At 42.4% G+C, this 21,989-nt stretch overlaps 1 protein-coding gene across 2 annotated transcripts in view; it reads left to right on the forward strand.

Annotated features, from left to right (window-relative positions):
* The first annotated feature begins 299 nt into the window (after positions 1–299).
* ptpn9a (protein tyrosine phosphatase non-receptor type 9a) overlaps positions 300–21,989 on the forward strand; it is a 35,090-nt gene continuing 13,400 nt past the window's right edge. The window contains exons 1-8 of one of the 2 annotated variants that reach the window (XM_046860140.1): positions 300–618; positions 781–909; positions 11,283–11,426; positions 15,736–15,825; positions 19,043–19,167; positions 19,972–20,077; positions 20,334–20,444; positions 21,439–21,755. In XM_046860140.1, coding sequence (XP_046716096.1) covers positions 877–909; positions 11,283–11,426; positions 15,736–15,825; positions 19,043–19,167; positions 19,972–20,077; positions 20,334–20,444; positions 21,439–21,755 — 926 coding nt within the window. In that variant the 5' untranslated portion in view covers positions 300–618; positions 781–876. Of the gene's footprint in view, positions 619–780; positions 910–4,925; positions 5,442–11,282; positions 11,427–15,735; positions 15,826–19,042; positions 19,168–19,971; positions 20,078–20,333; positions 20,445–21,438; positions 21,756–21,989 lie in introns of those variants that run through there. The other variant, XM_046860139.1, reaches the window with a different exon arrangement.

A 21,989-nucleotide genomic window follows, 5' to 3' on the forward strand; every position in this document is an offset into this window, starting at 1 on the left:
TTTAGTTGAATGAGATTTGAAAATGCTTTAACACAGACAAAGAAGATGCTTTGAACGTTTTTACAGCAGTTCTCCTTGGAATTGTTCGATTTTAAAACAGTATATGGAGAGTCAAATCAAATGCCTGTGTTGAATCGACTCAATGAATCGATTCAATGAATCGTGACAATTTTTTTGTTTCCGGTTTCGAAACGCTTACGCGCATGCGCAGTACGGACGGTGCCGCAGCGCCCAAGAGGTCAAAAAAAAGATTGTTGTTTTTTATGAATGGGAGTGGGCGGAGCTACATTGCTGGCCAACAGGGGGCGCGTTTATGCACGTAGAGTCGCATTTCTGTGTCTGTACCGAAGCTGTAAAGAGGCAGAAAAAAAGCAGCGGAGAGGCATCCAGATGTTGTCGGGAACTTATTATTATTATTTCTTTTAACTTGTAACGCGGAGAATGCGTTTCCAGTTTCCGGTTTTTCGCATTTCCGGGTTGTGGATGTAAAGACGCAGGAGCACGAGGCAGCGGTGGCAGTCTGACGTCGTCTTAGTGAAGACTAGTTGGATTCATTGGGGTTTTAAGTGTGTGTGTGTGTGTGTGTGTGTGTGTGTGTGTGTGTGTGTGTGTGTGTGTGTGGGCATGGCACAGAAGCTCTTCTCTAGCGTCATGCAAGTTGAATAAAATGCTGTAGATCTCCATTTCTCTGATCTCAAATCAGCTGCAGCTCCATACTGAAAGTATCTTTCCTGTAATTCCTCGACGACTGATTCAAGACAGGAAGGAAAGCACACCAAGGTGTGTGTGTGTGTGTGTGTGTGTGTGTGTGTGTGTGTGTGTGTGTGTGTGTGTGTGTTAGTTCTTTTCTTTCTTTACTGGAAAAAGACCTGGAGGATGGCTGCCACTTTATCAGCAGAAGAAGAGCAGGTAAGATCTCCTTCCATACCAAAAAAACACATTTGTATTTACATAATGCATACTGAGAGTTTGGATGTGGATCTGGAAGGATGTCTGGATCAATTCAGGGCAGAAACATGAACAAATGATCTCATAATAATAATAATAATAATAATAATAATGATAATGATGATGATGATGATAGGGAGGATGGTATCTGTGACTATCCACCCCAAACACAATGCTGATGTCAGCTCCAGTTCTTCTCCATGAATGAGTCTATCTTCAGTATGAATGTGTGATTTCCCTGAAATCAAATTTCTCAGTATCTCCTTCCTTTTCCTCCAAACCTGTCAGCATTTCCTTCACATTTATACCCTCTAATGCTGATCATTTCACCTGGGTTATGTAAATGAAAACATCTAAGAGCTTCCCTCGAATATTTTGTCATTCTGGATTTTATTAATAAAACTGTAAAAATTAAAAGTATCCTATTTTCCTATTTGGAAAAGACAGGAAGGGTTTTGGGATTCAGGCTGAATGGGGAGTTTTAGGAAATCTGGTGAGTCGAAGTTGAAAAATGCGCATTTTCTTCATTTTTTTGTGAAGAAACGCTTGTGTGATGAAAGTTGAGGGCATTTTCCTGGCTTATTTTTTAGCAGGCAGTTTTGTAGACTACTACACAGGGCCTGCCACAGGAAACTGCCCTTATATAAGGTCCTGTTCTTTATTTCAATCCTTTTTCTTTCCTCACACAAACAACAAGCATGATATAGGATTTGTGTTTAACACGTAGAACACAGATGTTGTTTTTTTTTCTAGGATCATTTCTAAGTAGTGTACTTTAATAGACATACAGGACTCTGTTGCCATCATGCCATGTCCGGGAAATGTCGTGCCTCATTTCTTTTCCTCCATCCAACAACCTAAAGCTTTTTTTACTAAATAATGAACTCCCTCTGATATCGAATAAAACACGACGTGTCGCTCAGACTCTGCTCTTTAGGTCTTCTTCTGAGGCAGAAACTTTTTACACAGGAGACCTGCAGCTTCAGGAGAGCTACAAGATACTGAGAAGTGTGTGTGTGTGTGTGTGTGTGTGTGTGTGTGTGTCTCAGGCTGGACATCCAGCACCCAGCAGAGCCACTCGCTCCTTCATCCAGCTGTTAAAAGCATTTCCACAGACTGAGAGCTCAACTGTGGAATGTACCATCTCCCAGTGTGTTGTGTGTGTGTGTGTGTGTGTGTGTGAGAGAGAGAGTGTGTGTGTTGTGTGAGCTTGTGCAAGGAAAGCAATAGGGAAATGAAAGACAGAGACATGGGCAGACCTGATGACGCACATCACTTCCTGTTCACTATCGACTGATGCCAAAATAGACACAGCTGACGACAAGCTTATGGCTGTCTGAGAGAGAGTGTGTGAGAGAGTGTGTGAGAGTAAGTGGTTGTGTGTGAGAGAGTAAGTGAGTGTGTGTGTCTAAGAGTGAGCATATGAGTGTGTGTGTGTGTGTGTGTGTGTGTGTGTGTGTGTGTGTGTGTGTGTGTGTGTGTGTGTGAGTGAGTGAGTGAGTGTGTGTGTGTGAGTGTGTGTGTGTGTGTGTGTGTGTGTGAGAGTGAGTGTGTGTGAGAGAGAGTGTGTGTGTCTGAGAGTGAGTGTATGTGTGAGTGTGTGAGAGTAAGTGGCTGCGTGTGAGAGAGTAAGTGGCTGCGTGTGAGAAAGTGAGTGTGTGTGTGTGTGTGTGTGTGTGTGTGTGTGTCTGAGTGAGCATGTGTGTGTGTGTGTGTGTGAGTGAGTGAGTGTGAGTGTGTGAGAGTAAGTGAGTGTGTATGTGTGTTTGAGAGTGAGCATATGAGTGTGTGTGTGTGCCTGTGTGTGTGTGTGTGTGTGTGTGTGTGTGTGTGTGTGTGTGTGTGTGTGTGTGTGTGTGTGTGAGAGAGAGAGAGTGAGCATGTGAGTGTGTGTGTCTGAGAGTAAGTGTGTGTGAGAGTGTGTGGTTGTGTGAGAGAGTAAGTGAGTGTGTGTGTGTGTGTGTGTGTGTGTGTGTGTGTGTCTGAGTGAGCATGTGTGTGTGTCTAAGAGTGAGTGTGTGTGAGTGTGAGAGTAAGTGAGTGTGTGTGTGTGTGTGTTTGAGAGTGAGCATGAGTGTGTGTGTGTGTGTGTGTGTGTGCCTGTGTGTGTGTGTGTGTGTGTGTGTGTGTGTGTGTGTGTGTGTGTGTGTGTGTGTGTGTGTGTGGTGTGTGTGTGTGAGAGAGTGAGTGTGTGTGTGTCTGAGAGTGAGTGAAAAAGTGTGAGTGTGTGTGAGAGTAAGTGGTTGCGTGTGAGAGAGTAAGTGTGTGTGTGTGTGTGTGTGTGTGTGTGTGTGTGAGAGAGAGTGAGCGTGTGTGTGTGTGCCTGAGTGAATGTGTGTGTGTGTCTGAGAGTAAGTGAGCATGTGAGTGTGTGTGTCTGAGAGTAAGAGTGAGCATGTGAGTGTGTGTGTGTGTGTGTGAGTGTGTGTGTGTGTGTGTGTGTGTGTGTGTGTGTGTCTGAGAGTGAGCGTGTGTGTGTGTGAGTGTGTGTGTGTGTGTGTGTGTGTGTGTCTGTCTGAGAGTGAGCATGTGTGTGTGTGTGTGTCTGTCTGAGAGTGAGCATGTGTGTGTGTGTGTGTCTGAGAGTGAGCATGTGTGTGTGTGTCTGAGTGAGCATGTGTGTGTGTGTGTGTGTGTGTGTGTGTGTGTCTGAGTGAGCATGTGTGTGTGTGTGTGTGTGTGTGTGTGTGTGTGTGTGTGTGTGTGTGTGTGTGTGTGTCTGAGAGTGAGCATGCGTGTGTGTGTGTGTGTGTGTGTCTGAGAGTGAGCATGCGTGTGTGTGTGTGTGTGTCTGAGAGTGAGCATGCGTGTGTGTGTTTGTGTGAGTGTGTGTGCGAGTGAGAAAGCATGACTCGTCACGTGCAGGACATCATTACAGGTGAGAGTGTAGGGCAGCATGCTGGAGGTGATCCATGGTTTGAGTTCTTTTTAAAGATAAAAGGCAAACGGATGATGTTTGTTTCAGAGATTGAGTCTCAGGGGATTGACGCTTATTTTGAGAGACACGGAGAGACACAGTGATCGACTGAGAGAGACAGACAGACAGACAGTGAGAGAGACACACACACAGTAAGAGAGAGAGAGACAGTGAGTGAGTGAGATAGAGAGAGACAGACAGTGAGAGAGATAGAGAATGATGGTAAGAGAGAGAGAGAGAGAGAGAGACAGACAGACAGTGAGTGAGTGAGTGAGTGAGTGAGTGAGTGAGTGAGTGAGTGAGTGGTGAGTGAGTGAGTGACCCAGAGACAGTGAGAGATAGAGAATGGTGGTGTGAGAGACAGTGAGAGAGAGAGTGAGAGAGAGAGAGAATGATGGTAAGGAGAGAGAGATAGAGAGAGAGAGAGAATGGTGGTGAGAGAGAGAGAGACACAGACAGACAGACAGTGAGTGAGTGAGTGACCCAGAGACAGTGAGAGAGATAGAGAATGGTGGTAAGAGAGACAGTGAGAGAGAGAGAGAGAGAGAGAATGATGGTAAGGGAGAGAGAGAGAGAGAGAGACAGTGAGAGATAGAGAATGATGGTGTGAGAGAGAGAGAGAGAGAGAGAGAGAGAGAGAGAGAGAGAGAGAGAGAGAGAGACAGTGTGAGAGAGAGATAGAGAATGACGGTGAGAGAGAGAGAGAGAGAGAGAGAGAGAGTGAAAGGAGAGACCCAGACAGACAGACAGACAGTGAGTGAGTGAGTGAGTGAGTGAGTGACCCAGAGAGACAGACAGTGTGAGAGAGATAGAGAATGACGGTGAGAGAGAGAGAGAGACCCAGAGAGACAGTGAGAGAGAGAGAGAGACCCAGAGAGACAGTGTGTGAGAGAGAGATAGAGAATGACGGTAAGAGAGAGAGAGAGAGAGAGACCCAGTGAGTGAGTGAGAGAGAGAGAGAGACCCAGAGAGACAGTGAGTGAGTGAGAGAGAGAGAGAGAGAGAGACCCAGAGAGACAGACAGTGAGTGAGTGAGAGAGAGAGAGAGAGAGAGAGAGAGAGAGAGAGAGAATTACAGTAAGAGAGATCTTCTGTAAGTTCGACCTAATTAGCTAGTCATCAAGTCACGGAAGACTCTTGAGATCCGAACACGTGACTTACAGTAAAGGTTTGTTTTCGACCTGTAGCACAGATTTCAGGTGGGAAATTTCCTAGAATTGAAAAATAAAACGCTGCTCTCACTGATGACGCTCCTGTGACTTTCGCTGACTCAATATGATTTCCACGTCCAACCACAGAGCTCTCGCGTTAAACAAGAACTCAATCTGTTGATCTGCAGTGACCTGAAGCAGGAAGTAAGCCCTGGGCTGTGCACATCGCTTCAGAGGTCGCTTTCGGGCAGTTTTTTTTTTAGAGAACGGCTTGAAAGTGAACATTTTAATCTGGTTTTGATTTTCCTGGTTTTGAAGGGCGTGGGACACAGAAAGACACGTCACGTCATATGCAACGTGTTTCGTAACAGCCTATGTTTTGCTGGACATCAACTCACCACAGTGCAGAGATACTGACGGCTTCTGTAAGCAAATACTTGCAGAGTTTGTGTGTGTAAATGTGCATGCAAAATATTTTCCTTCAGGAAGTGGCTGAGCTCAGCTGACCTGCAGTAACACCAACTAGCTGAAGGCGATTCCACCAGAGTTGAGCTTTAATGGGTTTTTGGAGAATATAATGATCATATACATGCCTGTTTTGATGTGGAGATCGTGATCCTTCAGCTACAGGAGTTTTTGTGAGATCAGGCATTGATGTTGAGGGGTTCAAGGTGTTCATTGGCGTTCTGCTCGGGACACTGTGTAGGACATGAGTTCTTTCACCCCAACACTCATGTCTTCATTGTTTAGGAGATTTCTTAGTGTAAAGTGGATTATCATCCTGGAACAGGTTTGGGGTTCTTAGTTCCAGTTCTGGAAAAGGGTTCGCGAGAACACGCAAAATATTTGTACAATTTTGCCACCATCATAAGATAAAATCGTAAGTCGAGGACATCATCATATTCTGGGATGGCGGATTTATTTAACCGTATACGCTGCAGAGCAACCAGTCGCCCATCTTCATGCAGATGAGGAGTATATGGATGGTATAGGTATTCTAGTACAGAGGCAAGAACAACAGCAGTGCCACCTGGAGATGCAGGAGGCTTTACATTACAACATCTAAATCCTTCCTGGAAAAACGAATGAAGAAGAGAAGATAAGGATCAGTGTGGTAAAGAATGGGGTAAGACTTTGCTGAATAAACCAAACACTCAGACAGTTTGGTCAGGACAGACTGCAACTTGCGTGTAGGCCGTTGTCTAGTGTTATAATGGAAAGACTGTGAATTCAACATCCTAGCATGTCATATCAACCCTGGTCTTAAAGTCTGAAGGTTCTCCAAGGCCTAATCCGCCACTAGGGTGAAATTGAGATTAGTTTTTTTTTTTGTTTATTTTTTTTTTAATGGCGGGTCGGTTGTTGCTTGAACTCACAATGTTTCACATTTTAACTCGTGTACCTCAGGTTTCTCTATATAAAATGCAGGAAATAACTCTTGACCTGTTGAATATATTTTTATTAAGACCTGTGACAAGATCATGCCAAAGGCACAGAATCGAAAAAGGACAACAAACGTGTTTCCCGAAAATGAGGTCATGCACTTCCTGTGTTCACGTTACACAGTGGGACACACCCTCTTAATAAAAACCCTATTGTAGGAACGGACTGAAATCTTCAGGCTGCTTACGTACATCTTGGCTGCACCTCTCGATCTCGGATTTGCTATGCCGAGAGCGCGCGTGAGAGAGGGGGAGGGAGGGAGGGAGAGAGAGAGAGAGTGAGGGAGGGAGGGAGGGAGGGAGAGAGAAAGAGAGAGAGATAGATAATATGGTGTTTCAAGAAGTGACTGAACATAGTTAATGTGTATTAGCAGTAAACGCTTTTGCTTTTTTTCCCCCCTACCCACATGGATATTGGAGCCTTTGCAGTAAACTAATCTCAACCCACTCGCCTCAGTCCACACAGACACACACAGACACAGACACACACACACACACACACACACACACACACACACACACACACACACAGAGAGAGAGAAGGTGCACTGATCCATCTAGGCCACCGTCAGTAACACCCTAAAGAACAAGGAAAGACAGAGACGAGCCCAAACTTCAACCGAACATAAAAATTGTTACCTTTTTTTTATTAATACTTGAGGTGTGTGTGTGTGTGTGTGTGTGTGTGTGTGTGTGTGTGTGTGTGTGTGTGTGTGTTGGGGGCCACCTTCCTGGCCAGTGAAAGAGCTGACTGCTGATACGGCTGCATCTCCTGTTTTATAATCACGGCACAGAGCTTTGGCTGCTCAGAGACACCAACAAAAGCCTTCTTTCACAATAATCCTACTGATGATGCTCTTCAGCAGTCGCTCAACCTACTCTCATGAGCAGGGTTTGTCCTGGTAGATGGAGGCTCGTGACAGCTGCAGTGGTCTCTCTTTCGCTTTCTCTCTCTCTTTCTCTCTCTCTATATATATATAATTTATTTTTCAGTTGTTTCTAATTGGCTGGATGGTGTGTACAGTTCCAGCCAACTGTAATTTATACTCTTATCTTACAAGCGACAGGAAGCATAGCACCCTACAGTCACGGTTCCATCAAGAGTAAGACCACTAGTGCAAACATTTCCATATCACCTTAAATTGGTCGCTTGTTGAGATTCAGCCATTTCGATAAGACACGGGATGAGTTTTACACGTCGGAGAAGGTAAACTTGCTACGAGTAGATCACTATAAGTAGAGATGTAATTCTCACACACACACACACACACACACACACTGTGTCTGTCTCTCTCCCTCTCTAAAATTACGATTAACCAAGTATTATTTAATAATTATTATTTAGATTATTCAAAGTAAAAGCAATCTGTAGAGTAGCTTTGAGTGTATCTGCTAATATATAATATAACTACTGTTATTAGTGTGTGTGTGTGTGTGTGTGTGTGTGTGTGTGTGTGTGTGTGTGTGTGTGTGTGTGTGTGTGTGTACAGCGTCTGTGAAAATTGTCGAAACACCAGTTCCTTAATGGTTTGTGTGATGCCTGAATTCTCCATTTGTTTAAGTGAAGCAAACAAGATAAATGGAGCACACAAAAATTTGACATTTTTGTCTCGAACAGAAGAGCGTACGTAAGACCGAGAACAGGAGCGATGGAAGTTTAATGGTTTGGGGTTGTTTTTTCGAGCAGGGAAGGTTTGAGATTTATTCCAGGTGAAGGTGATACTGAACTGTTGGAACCGACTTCACCGTATAACAAGACGATGAGTCGAAGCGCACGTCCGAGTTCTGTAAGCGTTATTTAGAGAGCAAACAGATGTCTGGAGTAAACTCCATCATGGAATGTTCTGCTCAGTCACCGCACCTAAATCCTGTCGAGCTGCTCCGGGATGAAGTGCATCACATGAAAGAAATCTCCAACTAGTGAAGAACATCTTTGGCAACTTGTTCTGAATGTTTAAAGGGAGGATTTTTCAATGAAATAAAGTGGACCATCTGGAGATTTATAGATTTGTTCGGTCAGTAAAATGAACATGCTTCTCTTAAAAACCATAAAACACCAGGTGTTTCTGCACTTTTGATAAGCTCTGTATAATATAACTTTAAATATAAGAAGGGCTGCTTTGTTCATGCTGTGAGTGGCCATGTTGTTTTGATGTCAATTGCTGAACTTCTCAGAAAAAAAAAAAAAAAAAAGAAAAGGGAAAAAAAAAACCATCTCGAGTTCCTGAGCAGGAAATCAGTGATCTTTCCTAGTTGCAGGTTTTGGCAATTTTGTGGTCAAAACTACAGTAATTGCTTTTGCACCCCCCGCTCCCCCCGCGCTTGCTTTGTGGTGTTTTCGACACGCGGACAAGACGAGGTTAATACCAGGGTTGCCAGATTGAGCTGGTTTTAAAATTCTCTCTGGCCATAGAAGTCCATTTAGTCACGCATGATGGAATTGAATTGAAGTTTAATGCTGTTTGGTTATTAATGCCGTCCTGAGTCTGACTTTCAGACCTTATACTGTTTATAATGCAGTTTATCTAATAATCTAGTTTTTAGTGTGTTATAAATGTGTACTAAAACAATAGCTGAGAACATTATTTATAGCGGGTGTTCATATCCTGCATTCTTTCTCATACATCTCTTCAAATAAAAGGAAATAAATATAATTACATGAAAATTTCCTGATAAACCCAAACTAGTTCCAGTACATCCAGCTGGAATGAGAGCTCTTGAGCACAGAAACCCTCATGACTAAAGCAGGTATTTAGAAGATCCTGAAGTCTCCATTGTATTGCATGGCACACAGTTTGAGAAAATAAAATCGTCCTGGATTCCCTATGGAGGACAAACTCCTTCGAAAAAAACAGGAAGAACTGAGGACATCTGTGCGTAAACAGGATCTATTTCCTTTATATATTCTCACACACAAACTGTCCACTTTCTTAACAGCACCTCGGCACTATCATATGTTTATCTAATCAGCCAATCGTGTGGCAGCAACACAAGGCATAGAAATCATTCAGGAACAGGTCAAGAGCCTCAGTTACATCAAACACCAGAGTGAATATGTTAACCGGGACATGGTTAACATCTTCTTAATGATGTTTCCAAAAACATGATCAATCATGGCACTCTGCAGATTCCTCAAATAATTTTGAATGCATAATTTCTGACAATGGTGGACTGAATTGTGAATGGTGGACTGAATTGTAAAAGGTGGACTGAATTGGTGGACTGAACTGTGAATGGTGGACTGAATTGTAAAAGGTGGACTGAATTGGTGGACTGAACTGTGAATGGTGGACTGAACTGTGAATGGTGGACTGAATTGTGAATGGTGGACTGAATTGTGAATGGTGGACTGAACTGTGAATGGTGGACTGAATTGGTGGACTGAATTGTGAATGGTGGACTAAATTGGTGGACTGAATTGTGAATGGTGAAATGAATTGTGAATGGTGGACTGAATTGTGAATGTCTCCCCTTCCTCATTGCGAAGTGATAATTCGAGGGTTAGGACTCTGGGTTATTAATTGTGAGGTCCGAGGTTTGAGTCCCATCACCAGCAAGTCTCCACTGTTGTCCTTTAAGCGGGGACCTTAATCTTCTCTGGATCAGGGGTGCTGTTTCATGGCTGATCTCAGCTTCCTAACAAGCCTGGATCCCATGAAGAAAGAACTTGACTGTGCTGTAATGTATGTGTGACAAGCAAGCTTCTTTTTCTCTGTCTGCTTTTTCAGAAACGACTAAGTTTAACATAGAATGGTGCAAAAATACATTGTGGCATTTCTTGAGTCTGGTTCCTCTCAAAGTTTCTTCCTTATGCCGGCTTGTTCATCAGGGACAAACTTACACTTATAAAGAATTTATTCATTTTATATCGCCACATTAACTGTGTAAAGCTGCTCTGAGAAAATGTTCATTGCTAAAAGCTCAATACAAATAAAAATGAATTTCTTTGAGTGGAAACATCTTGTTGATGAAAGGTCAGAGGACGTTGGTAAATACCAATCTATTTCTGTATAATTATTAGTAGATGCGCTAGACTTTTATTACTTAGAAAGTGGCTTATCGTTTGTGACCAGTATTTGATATGTAGATTGATCTCAATTAGTCTCAGTTTCTGTTTTTGGCTGAGAGGATTGAACTCTGTTTGTACCTCATCTACCTCAAGGGCTGATTGTACTTCCTGAGAGGCTTTTGTGCTTTACCACAGTTGTAAAGAGTGATTATTTGAATTACTACAGAGTTCCTGTCAGCTCACACCCGTCTGGCCATTCTCTTTTGATCTCTCTCATCACCAAGGTGTTCAGGTTTTTTGCACCTGTCAGTCAAAAACCCAGGAGATCAGCAGTTTGTGGAGAAACTCAATCCAGCCCATAAGGTACCAACAACCAAGAAACAGTAAAGGTCACAGAGATTAGACGACTTCAACTATTGTCCTGTATCTGAATATTTTTGATGCATTGTCTCATTCACGATTGGCTTATTCTATATCCAATAAACGGAAACCTATCTAGATTTAATTTCCTGATCATCAGTTCCAGCACATCCAGTTCCTGAGCACAGAAAATGTCATGACTAATGCAGTGATTCAGAAGATCCTAAAGTCTTACAGCTCCATGGTTTCTTCTTTGATGTGTTGTGTTTGTAGATTTAAAATAAAAGCAATGGTTTGCTCAGCATGGGAAAGTTGTGTATGTAGAACGATCATTCCCTAACCCTAACCCCTTTCAAGCATTAATCATCCTAAGAAGTTTCTTATCTGACTTTCTTTTCTTATCTGATTTTTCTGAGGTAAACGAAGGAGATCTGAAGCTTGTGTGTGTTTTCCAGGCCACCAAACAATTCTTGGAGGAGATCAATAAATGGACAAGTCAGCATGGAGTCTCTCCCCTGACTTGGGACGTGGCCGTGAAGTTCCTCATGGCACGAAAGTTTGACGTCCTTCGGGCCATAGAACTCTTCCACAGCTACAGGGTATGTTGGCTGAGCTTCTTCACGAGCTCATCTTTGGAATTCTTAGATCGGATCGGCTGTATGATGGAGCAACTCGGACAGTAGATTCAACTCAGATTTTTTGTATTTATTCAAATGAGTTTTATATGAATGCACAGGTGCTACGCGTTATTGTTGCGATAGAAACAGCTCATACAAAAAACAATCGAAGAGATTTATTTAGCATTAATGGAAGGAAATGCTGAAGTTTTCCCAGTTTAGGAATGTCTTCAGGGCAAAAGCGATTACTCTTCCTGGTTTCACGATCGAATGAAAGACAGGGAGTGAGACAGATGCTGGTTAGAGAAGGGCTATTTATTGTGACTGTAACGTAAGTGAGAACAGGAAGTAACTCGTCTCTCTGATGTGTTCTGCAACATATAGTCATAATCGTTGTGGTTTAAGTGGAATTACACCCAACAGACTGTCTTGAAGTGTTACATTACTTGGAAATGACGCTTATTTCACAATTTTTCAACATAAAAAAACAAAAAGAGCCTTTAATCTGAGACGGTCTTTTACACCACACGATGAGTCTTCACAAAAACAACAATCAAAACCAGCCCACACAATTATACAGACTTCCCATTAATCACATTTATATTCTACTTAAAGCCTACCGGATGCACCATGAATGAGTAATGACTTCTAAATGCACTTTCCGGTGTCCCTCAGAAGATGATGGTTTTCATTTTCAGTTTAATTCCCCTTATGGCAGTCATTTTCCTACAAAGAGCCAAAAAACCAAACTTGATCGAGGGTCGTAAGTAAACGTTGCAAAATTCCAAACTGTAATATATTAAACCCTTCGTATTTTTTCCTTTATATTTATAAATTCCGTATTTATAAATTTGATAATACTTTTCATATGGCATACCATATATAACCATTAATAACAATTAGCCTAGGCTGTCCATCTCATTGTGAAAAGAAAAACATGGCCATACCCGTGCCTGGAGTATCCAATCACAGAGCAGACTTTCATCTCAGGAGATGGTGAGCTCAAAAAGACAGAAATGCTTCAAAACTTCAAAAGAATTTTGAAGCAGTTGAGCGACGACTGTCAGTCAGTCAGGAAACACGGCGTCTCGGAATGTAATGTCCCTGGCATTTATCTCCATGATTTAAACTTTTGCACCATGAGCTCGCCTCAGACGCTGGTTGACATTACTGAATTTTGAACCGGGATGTTCTGGACAGTCACTCGTCATCATGCAGTCCAGGTACCGTAAACAAGCGTAGCTTATAGGGTACACGAATCAGGCTTACTTACTGATATCAGGACATTATGTAGGTTAAAATCAGTAGTTTTTTGTGTAATTGTTAAGTTTGAAATGAAGATCTCTTTTCATATATATATATATATATATATATATATATATATATATATATATATATATATATATATATATATATATATATATATATGGCATGGTGGACCAAATCTAGTCACCAAGGGCCAACTTTGTCTTGCAGGCCCTACACTGGGCATCTCCACCTTAAGTTTCTACTTCTGCCCTGATGATTACAGATCTCATTCGAGCCGTTTTTATGACAGTGTCCATCCTAAATAGTGGACTGCAAGTGTTCAAACAACACCGGTCACAGTATAAACTTTCAGCGGAGGTAAGAACAGTAATCTCTAGTTTTGTGGATTGAACCAATGGAAGAGAGTAGGCAAGTCTTTCTTACTTACTTACTAATTTTATTGAGATTATTTTATTTAGGGGATATATTTACTTCACAACATTTTAATAATTTTTATTTTCTCCACTGCATTCCAGGAAAAACATTCCTGTGTGTGTGTGTGTGAGACGTTTTTACGTTTGACTTTACGTCTACATCCTCAAGCAGGAGATGTCAAGTCTCATATTGTGAAAATGACTGGAAAACAAGTGGTTCATCAGTAAACGTAGACAAATAAGAGCAGCTATTCAAGCAGGAGAAAAAAAGAGTTAGTAGATGAAGCATGGCAGTGGCTGAACTGCATTTTACACGAGCCCGTGTGGTAAACCTGTAAGAGATGTAGAGTGCAGCATCATCGCTGACCACTGGAGCAGACCCTCGATCATAGCTTTTTCCCCCCAATATAGTGAGATCAATCCAAACCAAAAAGGATTGTTTGAATCCACATCCATTTGAGCAGGACTCTAATCGAATGTCTAATGCAGGGGGGTATAAAAGTCCTGAGTGTAACTGTTTGAAATTGATCTGTTCATAGCAACCCTTATGAATTATTCATAACGAAATGGCAGAGCTGTTTATTTGGTTTCTGCGCAGCTCCGCTGAAATGGAGGAAAGAAAGTGCAAGTAAAGTCCCAATGAACTCCTCATCAGCCTGGTTCAGTAAGGAGGAGAGAACGGAAAGTTCACCAAGCTTCTCCAGTTCTGTTTAGAGCCATCAGCGAACGTTAATAGCCGTCAGTCATGTTATTTATACAGGGAAGCTAAATTAGGTCTGAATCCAGGCCTGGTCTTCTCCCACAGCATTTCGGAATACAGCAATTCTGGGAATGGTTTATTTTTAATGCGGTGAAAAAAACTTTCAAAACATATCACTGAATTTGTTGTGCATGCGAAGGCTAATTATCCAGTCGTCATTAAAGAATCAGCTGTTGCTCGGCTGCAATCGCGTTCATGTACCGTCGATCTGATGTTTTTACGCAGGTCTCAGCATGAGAGCATGTTACCATGTGGGCTCTGCATCAACAACGCCTTCACACACAAAGCCAATCATGCAATGGGCACGGATACACCCTGAAACCTTGACAGGTGTTGGTCTGTACTCTTCCCTGATCACAGTCTGGATTTAGTCTTAGTCTGAATGACTTTGCCACTCCTTTCTCGGTTCTTACTTCTGGAAAAAAACCTCCAGAACCTCAGAAGCTTCAAACCATTCATCTCTGAAAACCTGAATATCCATTAAGAGTTGAGCAAGTGACGTCAAGCTCTAGACAGTTCAGTGTTTGGGATACATCGCTCAGCTAGAGACATCTACAACACACTCTTTCCTGTTCTACACCACCGTCTCTTTTCTCCTGCCTGAATAGCTTTTCTTATTTATCTTCTTTCATCAACCAATCGCTTGCTTCCAAGTCATGTTTGCTGAAATTATATCTTTGACAGAGGTGGACACCATTCCAGTACCTGGATGCAAATCTTCTACTGAAATATGACTCCAGGAAAAGTAAAACTTCCTCTTTGACATTTCTACCTGAGTAAAAGTACTGAAGTTCTGCCGGTTGAATGGATTTGAGTATTAAAAGTGATCTATGAGAAGCTTGTGTGATTACTTTTTAATAGATACACAGTCGAGCGAAAATCTTACACACAATGTAGTGAAGCAAAAGTCTGTGAAATTGTTCTGAAGTACGGTAACAAACTCTGCACCACAGGTTCCTACACTAAATGGATGAAAGCCACAGTAACACTCATAACATAGTAACTGTATTTAGTTTGGTAACAAAAAACCGTTCTTGTGGTTTAACCATGTGTGTGTTTAGAGGAACTGCTACCACTATATGGCTGAAAGTTTGGAGACACCTGACCATAAGACCAGAAGAACATTTCATTCCCATTCGCTGTTCTGAGAACCTCCACCACACTGGGAAGATGTTCCACTAGATTCTGGAGTGCGCTTGTGGACATTTGTGTTCATTAGCCACTGATGAAGGTGATCTGAGGAGGCCTGGGGTGCAGCCCGCATCATCACAATGGTGTTCAGTATGCTCGGTTTGGAAAGGTCAGGTGTCCCAATACTTTTGTACCTGTAGTGTGTATACTTCTGTTCATTCACACACGATCGTGTAGGATGTGGTCGCATCAAAGTTTCCCTTCACTTGAACTTGGAGATGTTTAATCTCGTATATAAATATATATAAATCTAATTACAAACCAGATAAATACAAACCTGATCTTCCTGTGTCTTCTCAGAAGCATTTGTCCTGCATGCATGCGTGGCTTGTATAATATCTGATAGAACATCTGATGGTGTTTAAAGAAGCTGTGGGTGATCACATACTGAACAGATGGCAGCAGGTGGCGTGGGCTGAAGGCCTCCACTGGAAAGAGAAATAAAGTCAAAGACTCAATGTGTCATACGGATTTCAATAAATTCTTTTAACTCGGATGGTAAAGAACCCGCTTTGATCTTTTTTCGGAAATGAATCCAGTTGAAAGAAAGCGTTTCACGTGATTACGATTAACTAACAGCTCGTGGAAATGACAACAAAAAGGAAATGCGAATGCTAATGTAGCTGTGATGATTTTTTTCTTCTTCTTCTTGTTGCAGGAGACGCGTCTAAAAGAGGGCATTGTCAAGTTACAGCCACAGGAGGAGCCGCTGCGCTCGGAGCTCCTGAGCGGCAAGTTCACGATCTTGGTGAGTCGATTCAGTGATCTTCCTTTATACATCCTGGGAGTATTAATGATCCAGTTTTTACAGATAAAACTCACCAGCCAGAACACTGAAAAGCACCGTGACACGTGACGTGAATTATATTGTTTTGTCATAACGCCTCCTGTGAAAGACACGAGACATATTAGGCGTGAGTTCTTGAGGTTGATGTGTTGGGAGAAGGTGAAATGGTCAGCTGTAGGTCAGTCTGGTGAAAATCTTCAGGACACCGAACAGAACTGAAGGTCGGGGGTTCACGCCCCGGTTTCGCCAAGCTTCCTCTCTTGGGCCCTTGAGCAAGGCCCTTAACCCTCTGTGCTCCAGGGGGTTGTATCATGACCGACCCTGCGCTCTGACCCCAGCTTCTGAGCAAGAAGGAGCGAAGAACGAATTTCACTGTGCTGTAATGTATATGTGACAAAGGCTCTTCTAACTTTTGCTACGTTTCCACACGGACGGTTTTGAATTGAGTTTATTATTGTTTTTTTTTTCATACCCGAGTGAAGGAAGGACTTCATTGCTGTGTCTTTTGGATAAATTGCCGATTGTACGTGTTTCATCTGCTGGTTCACGAAAAATACTTCTACTACCGAAAGGTTTAAAAAAAACCCTTATTTCTTGATATTACCATCATATGTGGAGAAGAGTGATAGCAAGATTGATAGAAGAGTATCTGTGAGAGTGAAAAGGAAAGTTTATAGGACTGTGGTGAGACCTGAGATGTTGTATGGATTAGAGACAGTGGCATTGAGTAAAAGACAGGAGGTGGAGCTGGAGGTAGCAGAGCTGAAGATGTTGAGATGTTTGTTGGGAGTGACGACGATGGACAGGATTAGAAATGAGTTTATTAGAGGGACAGCGCATGTAGGATGTTTTGGAGACAAGGTGAGGGAGGTGTGATTGAGATGGTTTGGACATGTGCAGAGGAGGGACATGGGGTATATCAGTAGGAGAATGCTGAGGATGGAGACACCAGGAAGGAGGAAAAGAGGAAGAGCAAGGTGAAGGTTTATGGATGTGGTGAGGGAAGACATGCAGGTAGTTGGTGTGAAAGAGACAGATGTAGAGGACAGGGGGATGGAAACACAATAAAACACAATATTATAATACAATACACACCGATCAGACAAATCAATGAAACCACCTGCCTAGGAATTGAGCATTATTCTGAAGAGTCTTTACCAAAACGATTAAATATCTTCTATACTGCATTTCTTTAAGTGTTTTTTTTTCTGCTGCACAGGAAGTGATATCTCAACTCATTTACGCTGTGAATCAGAGATCAGATTTCAATGGAAGAGACCTTCATGTTTAAGAGGATTATTTGTATAGTCAACCATCAGTTTCTTTTTTTGTATATATATATTTTTTATTTCAATAATAAGCTGATAAGGATCTGATGACAAGTGTAGCAGTTATTCCGAGAGATTGTGTAATCGAAAGCTGTTTGGAAACATCTTTACTGATATCGAATCTTAAGCGAATCGTTCGAACGGCAAAACCGCCAGCACGCACAATTACTCACTGGCAGCAGGATGTAACGTGCAGGTCGAATAGGAAACTTCACCGCTGAATATGAGTCATGAGGACACTTGTCAGGTCGATCAGCATGTTCACAGGAAGTGCTGGAACTGTCTGAGTGCTGTCCGGGTGTGTCAGGGAGGAAAGCGAGGCTCGGTTCAGGGCTCGGTGTTAACATCCATCACAGGCTTTGTGTCACTTCTATTCAAGATTTGAAGAAGTCATTTGGCACAAATATCCAGCAGGGCACCTTAGAGAATTCAGGAACCAGAAGCCGATTTACTTCACTTCATATGTATTATGTTGAATTATGGTTAGATGTATTTAGATGACGACGCTGGACATTATTCCTCGAGCTGTTCCTGTGTGGTCCTGCTTTCTCAGACGCTGTGTAAGATATCTTCAATTATAGAGATTTGAAGAAAATGATCAGGGCCACCAGACGTTCAGACTTACAAGGAGATTCTCCGAACAGAGCCTAAGACGAGCGCAAGATGATTATTATGACTACGGTCTCTGATTTATGCAGTGCCAAGACGCGAGGATTCTACAGTCCTTCTCTTTATCTCTCTATCTCGGTCTCTCTCCTTCCTCCTTTGTCCTGGAGCGCACTGATCGATAAGCGTGCTCTGTTCTTTTCTTCCTGTCCTACATCCTGCCAGCAGTATTTATAGCCTTTTATCCCCACTGTCTGGGTTTTTACTTTAGCCACCTAATGTTGATGTTTCCCAAACTCGCACTAATGACTGTAGATTCGACTTATGTTCCACTTATTCTGAAATTAGCTTCAAATGATTATATTGAGTAAGAGCTGATATTATGTTGGAGACACGGTGGGAGCTTGCCGAAGGGGGAAGGAGGCCGTGACATAAACGTGTTCCGCATTCAGTGGTCAAATTATTTTTAGAATTAGCACAATGCGTTCATTTCAGACAGCGTCCGAGCAAACACTCACGGTCAGGGTATTTTTTTTGCCTTCGTCTCTTCCGCCTCCCTGTGGACGTATAAAGAATGTCACTTTTGCTACATGATGTCATTTTTATGATGTCATGGATTATCCACTTTCTCAGTTGGGATCATTATCCGGGTGATTTCTTAAAAAAATAATAATAATAATTTGGGGTTCGGGATCACATGGAGAGATGGACATTAGTATTGGGACACCTTACTTTTCCAGCACCATGTGGTTTTTCCCCAAAATGTTACCACACATTTGAAGGCACACAATTGTCTTTTGGATATGGTAGGATTAAACCCAAACCTGTCATCCAGCATGACAATGCCCCTGGGCACAAAGCCAGCTCCATGAAGATAGTCTATGAAGAAGCAAACGGGGACCAAATGCGGAATAGGATGTCGCAGGGGAGGATCTCTCTTGGGGTGGCACAGGGTGGCAACTGCCAGTGTAAGAAAAAGCATCTGCCACCTCAGCACTGGTATGTCCGATTTACAGCAGTATGATGACATAAAACACTGTATAGACCAATATAAAAATGTGTGCACCAGTGTGTCCCCAGAAGAACCATGCAAGGATGCTAGCTTCAATGTTGCCACCCCTGATAATTCTCTTGCCACCCCATAAACACTAGATCTGCCCCTGAATTAAATTTTTTTTGGTGTATATTTGACTTTGAGTGTGTGTGTGATTAAAAACTTGTGGTGTGACGTCTACTGTTTTCAGGGAGTAAGAGACCCTTCAGGTGCCTCCATCGCTCTGTACACGGCTAAGCTGCACCACCCGAATAAAACAGGCAACCATGTGGTGCTCCAGGCTTTGTTCTACCTGCTGGACAGAGCGGTCGAGAGGTCAGTGTGAACCGTTTTATATATATTTATACACAGCATTCGATGTGCAAACACATGGGTCAGTCAGTCATCATCCTATAGCATCGCGCCGCATTACGGATGACCGTAAACCGAGGTCACATACAGAGTGAAGCGTTTCCTAACGCACTCAAGGTTTCGATAAACGGGCTGAGGAACAAGAAACAGGAGAAGAAACCTTTTAAATAGGAAATATAAGGAAAAACAGCAGGAATTTACACCAACAATTATGATTGAGAGAAATGCTGCTCATACGCATGTTATTCAGACACACTCATTCTCTCCTCAAATAACTGTGATGTTGTGGCCCTTCTTTATCTCCTGGTAGGATTTTAATGATTCTAAATCGAATGATATGTAAAGTCAAAATTAAACTTTTTTTTTTTTTTTCTTTCTTCAATCTGCCATTTTGGTGCTAAAAACATAAGTAAAGGGAGATGGAAGGCTCTGGGGTACTGAACGGCTCAAGCCCCGGTATCGGCGAGCTCTTGGGCCCTTGAGCAAGGCCCTTAACCCTCTTCCCTCCAGGGGGCGCTGTAACATGTCCGACCCTGCACTCCGAGCCTGTGCTATGCAATGGAAAGAGTTAATCTGTGCTGGAAAGTACACGTGACGAGTATAAAACACCTTTTCTTTTCGACTTTATTTTCCATTACTAGCCATGGATTATCCGTTACATGTACAAGAATGAAGCCTTGGTGTAGTGTATGAATGCCAGCTACAGCTCGAAACACACACACACACATACACACACACCAGTTGTAAGTGTTCGGTCTCTTGTTGCAGTTTTGAGACGCAGAGGAACGGTCTCGTCTTCATCTACGACATGGCCGGATCCAACTACACCAACTTCGAGTTGGACTTGAGTAAGAAGATCCTCAATCTGCTCAAGGTTACTTCCTTTATTTCTATTGTTTTTCTTTCATTTTTAAACAGACACGCAGTCACGAAGGACTGATTTGCAGGTGAACACAAAGTTTAATGTTTATATGTAAGAAAAAATTCAAGGTCAGGGGAAATGGAATACCTGGTATCGACTTGTGTCGCGTTAAAGGAAGCATGTTGTTATTATTATATTATGGGTTTCGAATGTAGAATCTAGATTGCGTCGTACGAGGTTCAAGTTTCTCTTGCGTCGTCCTTCACAGGGTGCGTTTCCTGCTCGGCTCAAGAAAGTGTTGATCGTCGGCGCTCCCGTGTGGTTCCGAGTGCCCTACAACCTGCTGAGCCTGCTGCTCAAGGAGAAGCTCAGAGAACGGGTACGTACAGATCCAGCCTTCAGATCATGTATTCATCAACTGGACCACTGGAGAAAACAGAAATCACATTAGATTACTACCATAGAACTACTATAGATATAATAAATGGACACATTATATAACTATAGACACATTGGACATCCATAGATACATTAGTTTATTTAGTCTAATTAGATTCGATTACTATGGACACATTAAATGACTATAGACACATCTGGCAACCGTAGATACATCGTCTTAGACACATCTGAGTACCATTGGTATATTTGATTATCATAGACACCTCTGAGCACCATGTATACGTTAGATGGACACATTTGCGTCTCACCGAAACACTCCACTACCATAGAAGCATCAGATGGACACCACCATGGAAACAGTAGATCACTGTACACAACCATAGATACATTAGCTTAGTTAGTACGATACATTAGTTTAAAACATTAGATTAGACACATTCTACTACCAAAGATACATTAGATGGCCACATTAGATTACTATAGACACATCGGACAACTATAGATGCATTCGTTTCTTTAGTCTAATTAGATACGATTACCGTAGACATATCCGACCTCCATAGATATATACAAATTAGATTACTATAGACACATTGGACAACTTTAGATGCATTAGTTAGTCTAATTAGATTAGATTACCATAGATACGTCCGACTACCATGGGTGTAATAGATCATCATAGACACATTCCAGTACCAGAGATACATTAGATGGACACCTGGACACATTTAGCAACCATAGATACATTATTCTAGCTATTCAAAATCCAATAGATTACTATAGACACGTCCAATTACAACGTATACCTTAAATTACTATAGAGAAATTACTTTATAGCATTTGTGCTTAACGAAAATAACATGTCAGATAGCTATTAGTATTAAAGTTCTTTTTTTATTGATGGCCATAGACGGAGTATGAAACACACATTTTTTTCGCAGGTTGTTCAGCTTTTTGCTTTTCTCTTATTGCAGGTCCAAATGGTGAAGATGACCGATCTACGGCAGCACCTTCCCAGATCCTGCCTGCCAGAACACCTGGGTGGCTGCTTGCCTCTGGACGTCCACGGCTGGAACCAGCGTCTTCTGGCCGAGCAAAACGGCCGCGTAGATCCTGTGGACGAGCTGCTGGGTATCCCTCTGGCGACCTCGGCGATACACACACCAAGCCCTGACGCTATGCGACTCCCTGAGTTTAACGCTCGCCTGGCTCGAGCACAGCGAAGCGGAATTTACTACGAGTATGAAGAGCTCCGTAAAGAGCCGCCCTCCGGAACCTTCCACTGTGCACTGTGAGTACCGAGGGTATCCCGATCCACAGCACATGGGTATGGGTTCAACCAATATGGCGGGTCAATAATTAATATGAAACGTTGCTTAGTTGAATTCAGTCCAATTAGTAGTATAGGGAAAATAGTTGAAATGTGTATTGTGTGGTCTTTCATGCTCCTAAATGATCGGTGTTAGCTCAGAGGTTAATTGGACTTTGGATCCAAAGGTTGCGAGTTCAAATCCCAGCCACACCA

Source organism: Silurus meridionalis, chromosome 10, assembly GCF_014805685.1.
Source record: "Silurus meridionalis isolate SWU-2019-XX chromosome 10, ASM1480568v1, whole genome shotgun sequence".
Taxonomy (NCBI): domain Eukaryota; kingdom Metazoa; phylum Chordata; class Actinopteri; order Siluriformes; family Siluridae; genus Silurus; species Silurus meridionalis.